Source organism: Phocoena phocoena, chromosome 10 (genome assembly GCF_963924675.1).
Source record: "Phocoena phocoena chromosome 10, mPhoPho1.1, whole genome shotgun sequence".
NCBI lineage: Eukaryota > Metazoa > Chordata > Mammalia > Artiodactyla > Phocoenidae > Phocoena > Phocoena phocoena.
The window spans coordinates 33054739-33073060 of record NC_089228.1 but is presented as its reverse complement, the minus strand read 5'-3'; the positions used below and the strand labels follow the sequence as shown (position 1 = coordinate 33073060).

The 18322-nt window shown below is 36.5% G+C and overlaps 1 protein-coding gene across 1 annotated transcript in view; it reads right to left on the bottom strand.

Moving 5' to 3' along the window:
• ERC2 (ELKS/RAB6-interacting/CAST family member 2) overlaps positions 1–18322 on the bottom strand; it is a 736860-nt gene that overhangs the window by 301565 nt on the left and 416973 nt on the right. The window contains exon 11 of the mRNA XM_065885901.1: positions 8170–8363. Within this exon, the coding sequence (XP_065741973.1) occupies positions 8170–8363 (194 nt within the window). The remainder of the gene's footprint in view (positions 1–8169; positions 8364–18322) is intronic.

Below are 18322 nucleotides of genomic sequence, written 5' to 3'. Positions count from 1 at the left end.
TAATAATTAGTGATGTTGAGCATCCTTTCATGTGTTTGTTGGCAATCTGTATATCTTCTTCGGAGAAATGCCTATTTCAGTCTTCTGCCCATTTTTGGATTGGGTTGTTTGTTTGTTTTTTAACATTGAATTGCATGAGCTGTTTATATATTTTGGAGATTAATCCTTTGTCTATTGATTCGTTTGCAAATACTTTCTCCCATTCTGAGGGTTGCCTTTTCGTCTTGTTTGCAGCTTCCTTTGCTTTGCAAAAGCTTTTAAGTTTCATTAGGTCCCATTTGTTTATTTTTGTTTTTACTTCCATTTTTCTAGGAGGTGGGTCAAAAAGGATTTTGCTGTGATTTATGTCATAGAGTGTTCTGCCTATGTTTCACTCTATGAGTTTTATAGGGTCTGTTCTTACATTTAGGTCCTTAATCCATTTTGAGTTTATTTCTGTGCATGGTGTTAGGGAGTGTTCTCATTTCATTCTTTTACATGTAGCTGTCCAGTCTTCCCAGCACCACGTATTGAAGAGGCTGTCTTTTCTCCATTGTATATTCTAGCCTCCTTTATCAAAAATAAGGTGACCATAGGTGTATGGGTTTATCTCTGGGCTTCCTATCCTTTCCCATTGATCTATATTCCTGTTTTTGTGCCAGTACCACACTGTCTTGATTACTTTGTAGTATAGTCTGAAGTCGGGGAGCCTGATTCCTCCAGCTCTATTTTTCTTTCTCAAGATTGCTTTGGGTATTCAGGGTCTTTTGTGTTTCCATACACCATGTGAAATTTTTTGTTCTATTTCTGTGGAAAATGCCACCGGTAGTTTGATAGGGATTGCATTGAATCTGTAGATTGCTTTGGATAGTACAGTCATTTTCACAATGTTGATTCTTCCAATCCAAGAACATGGTATATCTCTCCATCTGTTTGTATCATCTTTAATTTCTTTCATCAGTGTCTTATAGTTTTCTGCATACAGGTCTTTCGCCTCCTTAGGTAGGTTTATTCCTAGGTATTTTATTCCTTTTGTTGCGATGGTAAATGGGAGTGTTTCCTTAATTTCTTTCAGATTTTTCATCATTAGTGTATAGGAATGCAAGAGATTTCTGTGCATTAATTTTGTATCCTCCTCTACCAGATTCACTGATTAGCTCTAATAGTTTTCTGGTAGCATCTTTAGGATTCTCTATGTATAGTATCATATCATCTGCAAACAGTGACAGCTTTGCTTCTTCTTTTCCGATTGGGATTCCTTTTATTTCTTTTTCTTCTCTGATTGCTGTGGCTAAAACTTCCAAAACTATGTTGAATAATAGTGGTGAGAGTGGGTAACCTTGTCTTGTTCCTGATCTTAGAGGAAATGGTTTCAGTTTTTCACCATGGAGAACGATGTTGGCTTTGGGTTTGTCACATATGGCCTTCATTATGTTGAGGTAAGTTCCTTCTATGCCTACTTTCTGGAGAGTTTTTATCATAAATGGGTGTTGAATTTTGTCGAAAGCTTTTTCTGCATCTATTGAGATGATCATATGGTTTTTCTCCTTCAGTTTGTTAATGTGGTGTATCACACTGATTGATTTACATATATTGAAGAATCCTTGCATTCCTGGGATAAACCCCACTTGATCATGGTGTATGATCCTTTCAATGTGTTGTTGGATTCTGTTTGCTAGTATTTTGTTGAGGATTTTTGCATCCATGTTCATCAGTGATATTGGCCTGTAGTTTCCTTTCTTTGTGACATCTTTGTCTGGTTTTGGTATCAGGGTGATGGTGGCCTCGTAGAATGAGTTTAGGAGTGTTCCTCCCTCTGCTATATTTTGGAAGCGATTGAGAAGGATAGGTGTTAGCTCTTCTCTAAATGTTTGACAGAATTCGCCTGTGAAGCCATCTGGTCCTGGGCTTTTGTTTGTTGGAAGATTTTTAATCACAGTCCCAATTTCAGTGCTTGTGACTTGTCTGTTGATATTTTCTATTTATTCCTGGTTCAGTCTCGGAAGGTTGTGCTTTTCTAAGAATTTGTCCATTTCTTCCAGGTTATCCATTTTATTGGCATAGAGCTGCTTGTAGTAATCTCTCATGATCTTTTGTATTTCTGCAGTGTCAGTTGTTACTTCTCCTTTTTCATTTCTAATTCTATTTATGTGAGTCTTCTCCCTTTTTTTCTTGATGAGTCTAGCTAATACTTTATCAATTTTGTTTATCTTCTCAAAGAACCAGCTTTTAGTTTTTTATCTTTGCTATTGTTGCCTTCATTTCTTTTTCATTTATTCCTGATCTGATCTTTACGATTTCTTTCCTTCTGCTAACTTTGGGGGTTTTTTGTTCTTCTTTCTCTAACTGCTTTGGGTATTAGGTTAGGTTGTTTATGTGAGATGTTTCTTGAGGTAGGATTGTATTGCTATAAACTTAGCACTGCTTTTGCTGTATCCCATAGGTTTGGGGCCATCATGTTTTGTCTTTTGTTTCTAGATATTTTTTGATTTCCTCTTTGATTTCTTCAGTGATCTCTTGGTTATTTAGGAGCATACTGTTTAGCCTCCATGTGTTGGTATATTTGACATTTTTTTTCCTGTAATTGATATCTAGTCTCAGAGCGTTGTGGTCGGAAAAGATACTTGATACGATTTCAATTTTCTTAAACTTACCAAGGCTTGATTTGTGACCCAAGATATGATCTATCCTGGAGAATGTTCCATGAGCCCTTGAGAAGAAAGTGTATTCTGTTGTTTTTGGAGGGAATGTCCTATAAATATCAATTAAGTCCATCTTGTTTAACGTATCATTTAAAGCTTGTGTTTCCTTATTTACTTTCATTTTGGATGATCTGTCCATTGGTGAAAGTGCGGTGTTAAAGTAAGCTACTATGATTGTGTTACTGTCGATTTCCCCTTTTATGGCTGTTAGCATTTGCATTAAGTTTTGAGGTGCTCCTATGTTGGATGCATAAATATTTACACTTATTATATCTTCTTCTTGGATTGATCCCTTGATCATTATGTAGTGTCCTTCTTTGTCTCTTGTAATAGTCTTTATTTTAGAGTCTGTTTTGTCTGATATGAGAATTGCTACTCCAGCTTTCTTTTGATTGCCATTTGCATGGAATATCTTTTTCCATCCCCTCACTTTCCGTCTCTCTGTGTCCCTAGGTCTGAAGTGGGTCTCTTGTAGACAGCATATATACAGGTCTTGTTTTTTTATCCATTCAGCCAGTCTATATCTTTTGGTTGGAGCATTTAATCCATTTACATTTAAGGTAGTTATCGATATGTGAGAGTTCCTATTACCATTTTCTTAATTGTTTTGGGTTTGTTATTGTAGATCTTTTCCTTCTCTTGTGTTTCCTGCCTAGAGAAGTGCCTTTAGGATTTCTTCTAAAGCTGGTTTGGTGGTGCTGTATTCTCTTAGCTTTTGTTTGTCTGTAAAGGTTTTAATTTCTCCATCGAATCTGAATGAGATCCTTGCTGGATAGAGTATCTTGGCTGTAGGTTTTTCTCTTTCATCACTTTAAATATGTCCTGCCACTCCCTTCTGGCTTGCGGAGTTTCTGCTGAAAGATCAGCTGTTAACCTTATGGGGATTCCCTTGTATGTTATTTGTTGCTTTTCCCTTGCTGCTTTTAATATTTTTTTTGTATTTAATTTTTGTTAGTTTGATTAATGTGTGTCTTGGTGTGTTTTTCCTTGGATTTATCCTGTTTGGGACTCTATGCACTTCCTGAACTTGATTGACTATTTCCTTTCCCATATTAGGGAAGGTTTCAACTATAATCTCTCCAAGTATTTTCTCAGTCCCTCTCTTTTTCTCTTCTTCATCTGGGACCCCTATAATTCGAATGTTGGTGCATTTAATGTTGTCCCAGAAGTCTTTGAGGCTGTCCTCAATTCTTTTCATTCTTTTTTCTTTATTGTGCTCTGCAGTAGTTATTTCCACTATTTTATCTTCCAGGTCACTTATCCGTTCTTCTACCTCAGTTATTCTGCTACTGATTCCTTCTAGAGAATTTTTCATTTCATTTATTGTGTTGTTCATCATTGTTTTTTTGCTCCTTAGTTCTTCTAGGTCCTTGTTAAACATTTCTTGTATTTTCTCCATTCTATTTCCAAGATTTTGGATCATCTTTACTATCATTACTCTGAATTCTTTTTCAGGTAGACTGCCTGTTTCCTCTTCCTTTGTTTGGTCTGGTGGGTTTTTACCTTGCGCCTGTATCTGCTGTGTATTTCTCTGTCTTCTCATTTTGCTTAACTTACTGTGTTTGGGGTCTCCTTTCTACAGGCTGCAGATTCATATTTCCCGTTGTTTTTGGTGTCTGGCCCCAGTGGGTAAGGTTGGTTCAGTGGGCTGCATAGGCTTCCTGGTGGAGGGGACTGGTGCCTGTGCTCTGGTGGGTGAGGCTGGATCTTGTCTTTCTGGTGGGCAGGGCCGCATCCAGTGGTGTGTTTTGGGGTGTCTGTGAACTTATTATGATTTTAGGCAGCCTCTCCGCTAATGGGTGGGGTTGTGTTCCTGTCTTGCTAGTTGTTTGGCATAGGGTATCGAGCACTGTAGCTTGCTGGTCATTGAGTGGAGCTGGATGTTAGCTTTGAGATGGAGATCTCTGAGGAGCTTTTGCCGTTTGATATTACCTGGCACCGGGAGGTCTCTGGTGGACCAATGTCCTGAACTCAGCTCTCCTACCTTAGAGGCTCAGGCCTGACACCCAGCTGGAGCACCAAGACTCTGTCAGCCACACGGTGAGTGACAACTGCGTGCCCAGGTCTTTTTGGACACATCTCACAAAGGTTCTTCAGGCGCTCCTCATTTCCTCTGGTTCTGCTTGCAATCTCCAGTATTAGACATGAGCCCAAATGGTGAACACACCTCCTTCAGACCCCAGTTTAGTGCTGTAGAGAACACTTCATTTCGATTCATTCAGTCTTGTCTGTAGGTACTTTGGTAGAACTGGAGAGATTCTGACACATACACTTGCTTTTTTATCCAAAGTATTTCATTCAAAGCCAAAGATGTGAACTGTCACAGCATCCACCTGATGGAGTTTGACACCTCGCTCCCCACCACATAGGGTCAGGGATGCCTCTCAGCCTTGAGCTCCAGCACTGCCCGGATTATCCCAGGGCACACTGCTACCCTGTTTTCTATTCTGATTTATGTTTTAGGAGTAAACCCCCCTGAGGGACCCACTCTCTTCTTCACAGTGGGGAGGGATCTGATTGAGGGCTCAATTTGGGCATTCCCTGACCTCCAGACAAACGGTGACAAAGCCCCTAATATATTTAAGATAATTTACATGAAAGGTCATCTGACTGATTCCTTCCCATGGGTGAGATGCCAGAAATCCAGTGGCAGCAAGCCTTGTTTGACAGACTCTGTTAACCTCTCTCCTTCCCCTAAGGCACTAAAGGATTAAGCTTGAAACTCTAAATAAAACTCAGAGACCTTGATGAGCACTGACATAGAAAGACTACATATTTCATTGCCTCTAATGTTGCCTCTAGCTACTTGATTGTGCACATACAAGGTATCTAGCATTGGTGATCTCATAATGACTTCAGCCTGATTTGGACCAGCTCTCAGGGGCTTGCTGAAGGTCCCCTGACCACATTGTGTCAAATTCCCCCAGAGCAGCCTGCAGTCCAAGGCAGAAGCTCCCTGCTGAGCCATCAGCATCAAGTGCAAGGGTTTATAGGCAGAACTGCACATAGGGACCACACTGGAGCAACATGCACTTTGAAAAGCAGAATCTTTAATGGCTGATGAGAAACATCATTCACGAAGAATTTAAGAGGTAAATGCATCCATGCAAGTGCTAGGCATGTGCTATTTAGAATGTATATATTGTGGAGAAAATAAAAAATGGGAATATTAACGGAATAGAAAGCAAACACAAACTGCCCCCTGAGAGAGAAGTAGGCATGTGTCAGTGTCGTTTGAGTTATCCCTAACCCCATACCTTTTCTCGCACGTGACGGAAGTTCTGGAATATCTTAGAACATTAGCTGCTTTTAAAAAAGGGTCTACTGACTCTGGTAGGTCACAGTACAGACCAGAGACCACAAATTTATTACGAGTTCAATTTTTTGGTTTTCAAAATCACAAACTTAATTGCAAACACTCCTCCATGATTCCAAAATGGAGCTATATGTCACATTGCTAAGAAATCTTTAGTTCCCAACATTATGAGGTATGAATTTTGTAGTTTAAGCCAGCAAATGGAGATACTGCCCAATTTGAAAAGGGCTGCCTGACAACTTGAGGAAGATGCTTTGGTCAGAATACACATGTAGCCCAGCAGATAATGCTTCAGAAAGACAGGCCAAGGCTGAGCTCTCCTGTTCCCAAGAAACTTCGCCTCTTGATCTCCACTCCCACCCCTTTCTGGATCTGGGCTGGGACTGGGGCTCAGACATTTCCCAGACTATGCTCTGCTGCTGGACGCAAGACACAGGCCGGCAGAGAACTGGGACAGAGTTAAGTCCCACCACACGTTTTATGAATTACAGTGCCTGGGAGGCATCAGCTTTAAGGGGAGGCAAAGGCAGAGATAAAGAAAATGTGCAGAAAGTACATAAAGATAAATGCCTGTAAAATCACTGTTGTTTTAATGCATTCCATATTGCGGAAATAAAAACGTGAATATTCTTGATGATTTAATGGCAATAGCGTTCAGCTAAGACCTGTTTGTCCAACTAGACAATTATGCTATTTTATGCAAATATTTATAGTTGCTGATCCTGACTTTCAATTACTGTTCTGAAGGGCTGGTTTAGTGCAAAAAAATGCCTTCTAAATGAGCTTTCTCTCATGAAAGCCAATAAAGATGAGGCAGATCTCCTGTGGCCCAGCAGCGATGCCTCTCTGCCAGCTACGAGACTGTTGAGTGCTACTGGACTAGCTTCTTCTTTCTGGCCCATTGTTGGATGGGATTGCTCTCAGTCACTCATCTGTCAGACCTGGGTTCAAATCCTAACTTTGATTCTTATAAACTCTGCAATCTTGAGGAAGTTACTTAATCTGTATAAGTCATAGTTTTCTCACCCATAAAATGATGATAATGAGACTTTCTGTGTTGTGGGTAGAATTAAAATGGTATACAGTACTTGCAGGTCAAGTGCTTAGCAGAGTACCTGTTATACTGTGAGCATAAAATATATATAATCTATTTTGAATCATAATTACTATTAGTAATATTATCTAGGGCATCCTCGCTATGGCTCCCTTCTTCTCAGCGAAGTGGACTAGGAGTCAAGAAACCTACACTACAGTTTTGTCTCTTTCTGACCACAGGACTAATTTTCAGAAGGTCGTTCAACCCTTCAGGGTCTCAATTTTCTCAGCAATAAGAAAAACATGGGGCTTCCCTGGTGGCGCAGTGGTTGAGAGTCCGCCTGCCGATGCAGGGGATGTGGGTTCGTGCCCCGGTCCGGGAAGATCTCACATGCCGCGGAGCGGCTGGGCCCGTGAGCCATGGCCACTGAGCCTGCGCGTCTGGAGCCTGTGCTCCGCAACGGGAGAGGGCACAACATTGAGAGGCCCACGTACCGCAAAAAAAAAAAAAAAAAAAGAAAAGAAAAAAGAAAAATATGATAACTTCACTGTGATTTCACACTATCTTTTTAAGAAAAATTTTGGTCCTAAAATATCATTCCAAAATAACCATGTAGATACATCTAAAATTAACAGTATTTTTAAGAACCAGTAGGCTGGCAGAATATTTCCACACTTTAAAATTAAAATGAAGCCCTTAAGGATTTTAATTTGCCTATCAGAAAAAAAAAAAAACTTGACATAATTTCTAAAATGGGTCACACTGAACAAAAATCAGATTACCATCAAACTAATACAAAGACTTTTTAAGTGGTTTTCTTTTCAGGTAGTCAAAGCTTCAGTCTCTTACACACTTTGCTGGCACAAATGCTAGATCATGGATATCACTCAAGGAAGTTGCCCATTATTTTCTCAAACACTGAAGAAGTACATAAGCCCTCAAAAGATAAGCCAACTGACTTCCGAGTATCCCACAGAAACACAACATCATCCCTACAGGCCATATTCCTCATGCATAACTTGTTTCCTCCGTGAAATATGAATGTGCATTCCAAATTTACTGCAACCTGAGATGGGCAACTAAGCAATCAATGTTCATTCACTGTTGACAATTCACAACATGAATGCAAAGTTTACCTCTCAAGTTCTGCAATTTTCTTGTCCTTGTCATTCTTTTCATTCTCCACCTCCTTGAGGATCTCCAGCAACCGGTCGACTTCTGCTTGGGCCTTGCCACACTCATCACGGTAATAAGATGCCTCTTTATCAAGCTGTTTTATTCGGTCTGCAAATTCTGGGTTCATCCTGGAGTCATCTTCAATATTATGAGCCTTCAACATTATATTTTTAAAGAATGTAGTTAAGATAACAATTTAGAACAACAATAGATAGTGCAGTCACCAATGGCCCAGAAATTAACTTTGGAGAAAAAAATAACAACTATCAAGAATTATGGGTATACTGTCAGTTAAAAGGCAAAATAGAAAAATCACAAATTTCAGCTACCTTAGAACTATCTTGGTTTTTAAGGCTAGTTTCTTCTACTGTTAATATTTTATTTCATTAAATGATGCTGCTTTTTGCTTTTTTTTCCCCACAAGAAATGGGGGCTTGGTGGAGGTAGAGACAGTGATGTGTTTATTTCTGGTGTTTTGGCAAACAGAACTAAGACAATTCAACTCCTCACAGTAAATGACTCATACCAACAGCTTCCTTTTCCAATACAGAGAAACTGAGAAAAAACAATGTTAAATTATTTCTCCAGGAACCATCAAGGGTATATGTAAAGCTAGGTAACATATAAGAGACTGGCTGACTGATCATTGAACACTTCATCCCACTGAGAAATTTCAGCAGAAGATGTAGAATGAAACAAAGCCTTGAAAAAGCAGAAGGGCTTTCCAGCTAACAGTCATACCCATAAATTCTTGTTCTTTTGATTAAATAAACCTGAACCGGGAGGAGGATGAGCTAATTCATGAGCAAGCACACAGACGAGAATCTTCAAACACATGCATGGGGGGTGGGGGGCAGCTTTACACAGGAGAACAGACACAGGCAACAACACAGCAACAACACTGCAGAATAATTTGCAGCCAAAGTATTTGTGGTTTTTTGTGTGTGACAGTGCGTTATGGCTTTTTTTTTTCCCAAAATAAACTTTTGGCTGAAATATTCCCAGACAGATGGAAATAACACTGCACTGCAATGTTTTGCCTACCCCTTGTTTCCCATTATTCCTAATTGACTTCTTCAAAGAGCAGGCAGGGAAAAAACAAGTAGTTTAACAACAGTGCACATTCAACATAGAAAGTTCAGAGAGGTCATATATGTATATATCTCCAAAATCCATGTGTGAACTAATAAAATGTTAACAATTTATTAGGACTTAAATTATCCTGCTGTCTTCTATGTAGAGCAGATGTCCGTTGTGTTTTTATACACTTTTTAAAAAAAATTTCAGGGAAAAAACAAGGCAAGCAAGCTGCAACTACTGTGGGGTCAAATGAATCATGCATGGTTAGAAAAATTAACACTAATACTACTGTTAGAAGATTGACAGTCTTTGCAATAATTTAGTAGAAAAAAATTCAAAAATTAGTAGAAATAAAAATAAATTTCTTATTTATGACAAACTAATTATTTTTAGGATATTTTTGCATGTAACATATTATTTAAGCATGAGGATAGATGGGGAATAATTTGCTTTCACATTCTTTAATCTAAGACTTCCTTATTCAAGAAATAAACTCAACTACGCAAAAGAACTTGGAAAAAATATATCAATTCAACACAGTATCAGGCAGCCTGTCATCACATTTCTCAGAAAATATTTAGTTTTATTTATTTAGTGCATACACTGAGTTTCATTATAATAGAATAGAATAGAATTAGTGAGCTTTTTCAGTATAATTAAAATAATCTGAAAGTGAATCTTGAGCTAATATTCCTTTAGGAGTTTATTCATCTAATAATTTTATTTTAAATTGAAGTAATGAATATTAATTTGTTAATCTCCCATCAAAAAATGTAGAGCAGGTATTCTATTTTAAAACAAAATACTCCATATAACTACTTCTATTTGTGATAATAATAATCAACTCATTTCTCTTATAACAGAAAAGCATTTAAAATATACAGCTTTTCGATTACTATGAGAAAGAAAACAAAAATTTCATGTTAATTCTCTTCTACTTTTATACTATATTACCATTATTTTATGGCAGCTAAAAACCTGTCCATGGCAGTTTTCTCAAACTAACCAACCAGTGACATTGAGATGTTTAAGAAAAAGAATTAAAGAACTAAGTAATGACCAGCTAGAAAGACTCAAAATAAATGAATAAATGTTTTGTAGCTTATTTCTGATGAGTGAAAATTCCTTTTTTGACTCAGATTTGAAGATTCACAAAGAGCTAGCCGTTAGCTGCTGTGGTTTATTTTGGTTGTTTTTATTCTTAAGATTATTATTATCACGATTTTTAATAAATGGGTACAGGATTACTAATTGTAAGATCTAGATTCTAAATATGGCCTTGTGTCTTACGACTATGGGCAAATGAATAAGCCTAAGGACAGTGAAAACTATAAAATGACAAACATGGGGAAGGTATTATTCATTTGTGTTTTTATTGTGATTATTATTTTATAATATGCATCCCATAAGTGGGGCTTGTCATACAGCTAAATTGATATGCTTATTTAATTTTCATTGACAAGATACTACATACACCTTAGAGAAGCCTCCCTGCTAGGTTTTCAGAGAAAGCAGTCTGCTGGTGATAGGTATGTAAACACATTCCTTATTTTAGCTACTTGAAGAAAAGAAGATGAACCAAGGCAAGTTTTCAGCACAGGGTGAAATTCAATGGGTTGGCAATCTTTTAAACCTACCAAGTGAATACGGTTAAAGGACTCACGGGATGTTTAGAGGTACAGAAAGCCTAGGAAAAAACAGTCCTGAATCTAGACCATGTTGACCACTGTGTGTGATGCTACGGTTAGATCATGTTATTAAAATAAAGACCATAGCCAAGTTTACAGCTGGCCTGGTGTCTGTTAGATAATTTGTAGGTGCTAATGATTCTTCCTTTTAAAAGGAATAGACAACCTGAAGAACACCTTTGAGTTAAATATATCTATTTATCTCTATATCAATGTCTACTGATTTCTGGGCAAAAGAGTTTATGTCAAATCACCTTCAATATTGGTGTCAGAATTCTTGGAAAGGTTATTAAATAAAGGTGTAGATACATATCATTTAAACATTTTTCAAGTCAATAGAAAGCTGCAAGAAAGAGTCATATAGAGATGGAGGAGTAACAGCTGCGTTTGGATAATCACTAGGGTCCATGTGAAGACCCAAGGGAAGAGAGAGTTTCACATGACTGTAGCCTGGTGAGTCCCTGATCCAACCTAAGCAGTGGAAGCAAAAGTCTTCCACAGAATTTAACCAGCTCTACTCAGCATGAATCACAACTTTTCAGAGGATCGGCTGAAACTGTTAACTAGTGTAGCGTGAGTGTGTTATACTGTGATCTATAGACATGGGGGAGATACTATACCAAAGAAAAACAGGAGGAAATTGAGCTTACAAAGCCAATGCTTCCTTCAAAATTGTAAGGCCAGAGCCTCCTCTAAAACTAGAGAGAAGGAAGCACTTTCTTTGCATTTAGGCAATACTCTTGCCTTTTCAAATTAAAACATGGGTTCTTTAATCTGGACTGGGAGTTCCTGATAGGGATCAAAAGTAGACAACAGATTTGGGCCTAATGTACTTTAGGCACTGCAAAAACATAAAAATACATTTGAATAAATCATTACCTGACAAATTCCTACCATGGCATTGTGACCTATTCAAGGTTTAGACTGAAAATATACAATAAGTACTTCCCCTTATGAATCTGTTGATTTTAAATTAGTACCCCCAAAAGGTCAGGAAGCAATTGCCCATTCCATTCATCTAAGACACATCAACTTCATTCACTAGTCAGGAATCTAGCTCTTGAAAAATGCAGATTGGTGTGGATTTTCTTTTAATTATTTCAGAACTTATGTATCATAAATATAGTTAAGCACATTGTCACTTTCAAAGACGTACACCAGTCATTAAAACCAAAGGAATACCGATGAGCATTTTTTTCCTAATGTAGAGATTTAATTTTTCTGATTAAACAGGTCAGTTTAAAAACAAATCCAGGTATCTGGTTCTGCTTCAAAATATTTCTGGTAACTTTTAGAGCAAATTTCAAGCATCTTACAGAAACACAGAAAATTGAGAAAAGAACATTTCAAAAATGTCTGTATTACATATTAGATCAGTAAATTTTGAGGGTCCCCCAATTATGTTTCTTGCATTTCCATATGTAAGGAAATTTCCCCGCAAATGGGAACAATCAAAACAAAGTTTGGAGCCTCACAGATGTGGGCAAGCTTGCCATTTTGATGTGAACTGGTTCTGAAAGCCTGAATCAAGCACAGAAGAGAAATCTGGTCATGACTTAGGACAAGGAGTACACAACAATACCTAGTGGTTATTTTAATGAAACAATTTAGAACTGTTTCAGGAAATAAGGCAAAATTACAGATTAATACTATATCTAAATCAAAGTTAAGAGCAAACGTGATTAAAACCATACCAGGATTGATAGTATCAATATGACAAATCACAAGTTTATTTACACTCCTTGTGTGAAAGTTAGCCATTGATTATTTTTAATAAAATGTTAGTTCACCATTCCAAGTGCCTAGAAAGGAAAGTATTAACTTTGGTCCAGAAACCTGATGTGAAACTAGGCAGGGAATATTCAATTATAATGTTAAATAACATTCTCTCTTTGAAATGGGCCTTAACAACTTTAATAAAAAATCATTTCTCTCAAAATAAACAAATGATTAGTCATGACCATAAAGTGCAAGCAGAACGCTAACTAATGAATCTGAGGACTTTTCTTTCATGCTGCTTATGGTTTTAGCAATAATTTATTAAATTTATGCACTGTAAAAATATGATTCTCCATTGCAGCACTTTGGGGGTTTAGTGTCTGTTAACAACACTTTAACGGTCCTTTCATATCTTAACAGCAGAACAGGGTATATAAACTACTCTAAACATTATTTCAATCCGCTACAGTAAGTTCCAATCTTCACATAATTCTGAGTTATAAACAAAATATTACTTTTTAAAATAGAGTTTTTAGGATGATTTTAGAACTCTAACATGTTATAAAATTTAAATTTTATTTTAAATCCAATTAATTAATACCAAATATAATAGGTGAGTCTAAAAAATATGTCTGGAAACTAAAAACGATGTACCTTTCAGTCTTACATTAATTAATGCTCAAGGAAATTATTCTTTCACAATTCCAGCTAACTACATCCAGAATATTCACAATTTGCATATTATAACAACCATTCCAAAAAGAAATTTCTTGTCATAGATGAGACAGATAGGATATGTATAATAAACATAAGAAAAATTATTTTGAACATTTGTTTAAGTTCCACATATGCAAAATAAAAGGAACCAACTGTATGCTTAACACTTCTTAAGACCCTTCACACAAAAATATAATTATTAATGTAATACCTTTTAACTATGGAATTTCCTAAAATTAGCAATGTAGAGAACTGAGTAATTATCTGGATGGTCTGATACAAAACATGTGACTTCCAATCTTAAGTGTTATTTCAAATATAACTTGAATTCTTTAAGTACTGAAAGCCTAGATTCAGTGTGAGGTATGTTTTTTGTGTGTATATGTGTGTTTGTACATGCTACATGTACGCTACATGTATGCTACAACTACCTCTTAAATAGTTGTAATTTTCCACTGTGTCAAGGGAGCTAGTTAGTCTATGAGTGAATCAAAAAATTTTCAGACACTGGCTAAAAAAAAATCGTAAAAAGAAAACACTGTACCTAGATAAGGACTGTGAAAGTATTTATAATTCAGCCTATCATGTCCCTGGGATTGCACTCTTATAATGACATATAAATCAGGAAGAGTTCACTGAACATGAACAAATTTTTTTTTCCCTTTGGACTGGAAAAATGCTTGGTCTTTTTCTTGTAAAACCTTACATAAAATATGAGTCCCACAAAAGGTGAATTTGTAGAAGAGATGGGATTTCAAAAGATAGTGACCAGGCAGGGTGGACTAATATGTGTGGGAACAACAGAGGGGTCTCAAGTGTGCCTTAGCCAGTAGCAAAGTTGCCCTCAGTACCTCCAAATCAAACATTTGCCCTGCAGCAATGATGGTATTAAATGAAGCACTAAATTTAGGACCCAGAAAGTCTAAAGATTTATTAAAAATTTATAAGAGGCTTCTGGATACGATCTCTGGGCACAATAACCCATCAGGGCTACAGCAAAGAAGGTATTGGAGACTGATGAAAAAATGATATTACTTGTCTAGAAGTAAGAACTAAAGGAAGAAAAGAACTCGCCTGAAGATAACCTGCACAGTGTTTATAATGACAAGACAAAACTCCTTCAGGAGTAGAGACTGGTAGTTAAGCTCAAGAAAGGTTATTACTATAAGAAGTAATAAGGATACACAGACAACATTTTAGACTCCTAAGACATGGCATTAGAGTATCACTTAGTAAAATAGAGTGACTAATGTAAAAGGTTTTTCAAAGTAGAAGGTTTATTTCTACTCTAGGGTAAAAATACTCCCAGCAGGACTTCAAAGCTTAATTTTTATTTATTCTGATTTAGCTTAGACAGATGTACATAGGACTGACTGTAAAATTATCTTATTTAACAAAAACAAGTTATAATTCACCAAATTTTGTAGGGCGGCCATATTCAAAATAAATAAACAAGAATAAATTTCCTAGGTACCAATAACTGGTTAGAAAATAAAAGGAGAAATATAGCATTCACAACAGTAACTAAAAATTATATACATAGAAATGCTCAGGGCTATCCTTAAAAAGAAAGATCACAGGCTTATAATAGGAAAATGTCAAAACTTTACTGTAAAAGATAACTGAAATAGATAAAAGTTGTATCAAGTTCACGAAATGGGAAAAAAATATTGGAAAGATAGCAATCATTCTAAAATTATTTTATAGGTTGAATATAATTCAAATTAAACAACTGTGCTTTTTAATTGACAAGGTGATCCTAAAGTTTACTTGGAATGAGAAAATTAAAGGCTAAGAACATTAAAACAAACTGAGACTTTTAAAAAGCAGAGAGAAGTAGGGTGGAATTTGTTGCACTAGATGTTTAAAAATATTATAAAGCCACAATAAATAAAATTCCGACTCAACAAGCAATGGAAATTGATAAAACTAAACAGAAGCTCAGAAATTAAAATATTCATCCATATAAGAATTTAGTATAAAACAGTAACAAGATCAGTGGATACAGAAAGAATTACTTGATAAATGGTGTTGGGATAACTAGTTGATCATTTAGAAAAAATATAGTTAGAACCCCACCACTCAACATGAATCAAAGTAATCTAAAGATAGATAAGGTGGATAAATTGATATAAAAAGTAACATTTAAAAAATTTAATATAGGTGAGTGTCTATGCTTGAAATCAGAGGATGACTTTTAAGCATAAAGGCAATGAGGAAATCCTAAAGGGAAACACAGGTCAGGAATGTAAAAATAGTTCTCTATAGAAAAAAATTAAATAAAACTTTGCCACAAATCTGACGAAGTTTCCATATAAAGCACAGAATAACCCATACAGAATAATCCAATGAACAAAAGAGAAAACTCAAAAACAAGTGCTTACATGACTTAAAGAAACAATTTACAGAAGAAAAATACAAACAGCTAATAAATGAATTAAAAACCTCAACCACACTAGTAATTAATGAAAGGAAAGTTAAAATGAGAAAAAATATTCCACCTGTGCATTTGTCAAAGTTATGTAAAATGAAAGTCCTTGGTGTTGGTCTGGATGTGACAGAAAGAATGCCTTTATTCAGTGCTGGAAGAACCATGCCTTAGTAGAACTTCTCTAAAATGCAACATAGTGGGAACTACCGGGAACTTTTAAAAGTTACTGGCCCAGGATTTTATTCTATTAAAAAAATAGAAATATGGGAAAATTAATATGGAAAGATGTTCTTCAGTGTATTATTTATACTGGCAAAAAAAAAAGGGGGTAAGAAATGATTAACGTTTGGGGAATGAGAACATAGAGTGGAATATCATACAACCATTAAAAAGGTGTTTTAGAAGAACAGTTAATTATATGAGAAAATTCTGATGATATGTCATAAAAATAGGATATAAAACTCAACAAACACTGACACAATTTCGTGAAAAGAAATAGATGTTAGATAAGAAAAAAGAAAAAGAAGAAAGAATAGAGGGAAGGAGAGAAGGAAGGAAAAGGGAGGGAAGGGGGAGAAAGGAAAGAAAGAAGGAAAAGCGTAGAAAAGGAAACAGGAGATGAAAGAACACTAACAATCAATCAAAAGATATCTGGGTGTGGAACAACCTAGATGTTCCTAGTTATCATCTCTGTTCACTGAGGTGTCTTGTTACTTTTATTTTCTCCTATATCCATCTATACTTTGGCAAACTTTCTGCTGAGACCGTACCTTATTTCTATAACCAGAAAAACAGTCATTTTTTAAACACTCTAAAGTATAGAAAATTCATCATGCTGCTTCTCTATCAGTCTAAAAAAGAATTGAGGGCTTCCCTGGTGGCACAGTGGTTAAGAATCCACCTGCCAATGCAGGGGACACGGGTTCGAGCCTGGTCTGGGAAGATTCCACATGCCGTGGAACAACTAAGCCCGCACGCCACAACTACGGAGCCTGCGCTCTAGAGCCCGTGAGGCACAACTATGAACCTGCGTGCCACAACTACTGAAGCCCGCATGCCTAGAGCCTGTGCTCTGCAACAAGAGAAGCCACCACAATGAGAAGCCTGCGCACCTCAACGAAAAGTAGCCCCCACTCACCGCAACTAGAGAAAGCCCACGAGCAGCAACAAAGACCCAACACAGCCAAAAGTAAATAAATAAATTTTTTAAAAATTCAAAAATAAATAAATAAAAACGAATTGAACCCTGAGAATATCTGCAGACAGGGGAGTTAAAATAATAAGCTATACACTATGGAAAACAGTATGGAGGTTCCTCAGAAAACTAAAAAGAGAGTTGCCATATGATCCAGCAATCCCACTCCTGGGCAAATATCTGGGCAAAACTATAATTCAAAAAGATGCATGCACCCCTATGTTCACAGCACCACTATTCACAATAGCCAACACATGGAAACAACCTAAATGTCCATCAAGAGATGAATGGATAAAGAAAATGTGGTACATATATACAATGGGACACTACTAAGCCATAAAAAAGAATGAAATAATGCCATTTGCAGCAACATGGATGCAACTAGAGTTTACCATACTAAGTGAAGTAAGTCAGAAAGAGAAATACAAACACCATGTGATAACACTTATACGGGGAATCTAAGATATGACACAAATGAACTTATTTACGAAACAGAAACAGACTCACAGATATAGAGAATAGACTTGTGCTTGCCAAGGGGCAGAGGGGTGGGGAAGGATGGATCGGGAGTTGGGAATTAGCAGATGCAAACTATTATATATAGAATGGATAAACAACAAGGTCCTACTGTATAGCAGAGGGAACTATATTCAATATCTTGTAATAAACCATAAAGGAAAAGAAAATGGCAAAGAATATATACATGTATAACTGAATCACTTCAGTGTCCAGCAGAAATTAACACAACATTGTAAATCAACTATACTTCAATAAAATAAATTTTAAAAAATAATAATAATGAGCTATATTAATTGGCTATATTAATAATTGGCTATATTCCCAGGATGCCAAAACAATGGGTTAGCTTAATTAACTCAGGGAGAAAAATCAGTCAACGACTTTTGAATTAGTCACCTAAAGGACTGAAAAGTTTGCTTTTGCATCCTAGAGACCCATCACTGGGTTAAAATGAAGGCAAAATCCAATACCTGCCATGTTATCAATATTTCTGGAAATGGTCTAAAAGTTAACAGAACTATTTCTTTGGCCCTACCTATCCTAACAGGGATGGTGAACTCCTATTGTGGTCCTGATAAATCATAGCTGCTGCAGAAACAAAGCCCTCCCCATTTGCCCTGCACACCTAAAATATGACATACTTAGGTTTTTTTCCTGTCCTTAAGTAGTAAGTGTGAGACAATTTCAGTGGGATTACTTTACACCTCTTCAAAATGATCTACAGAAAACACTTATTTTTCTCGCGGTCAATTTTCAAGCTTGAA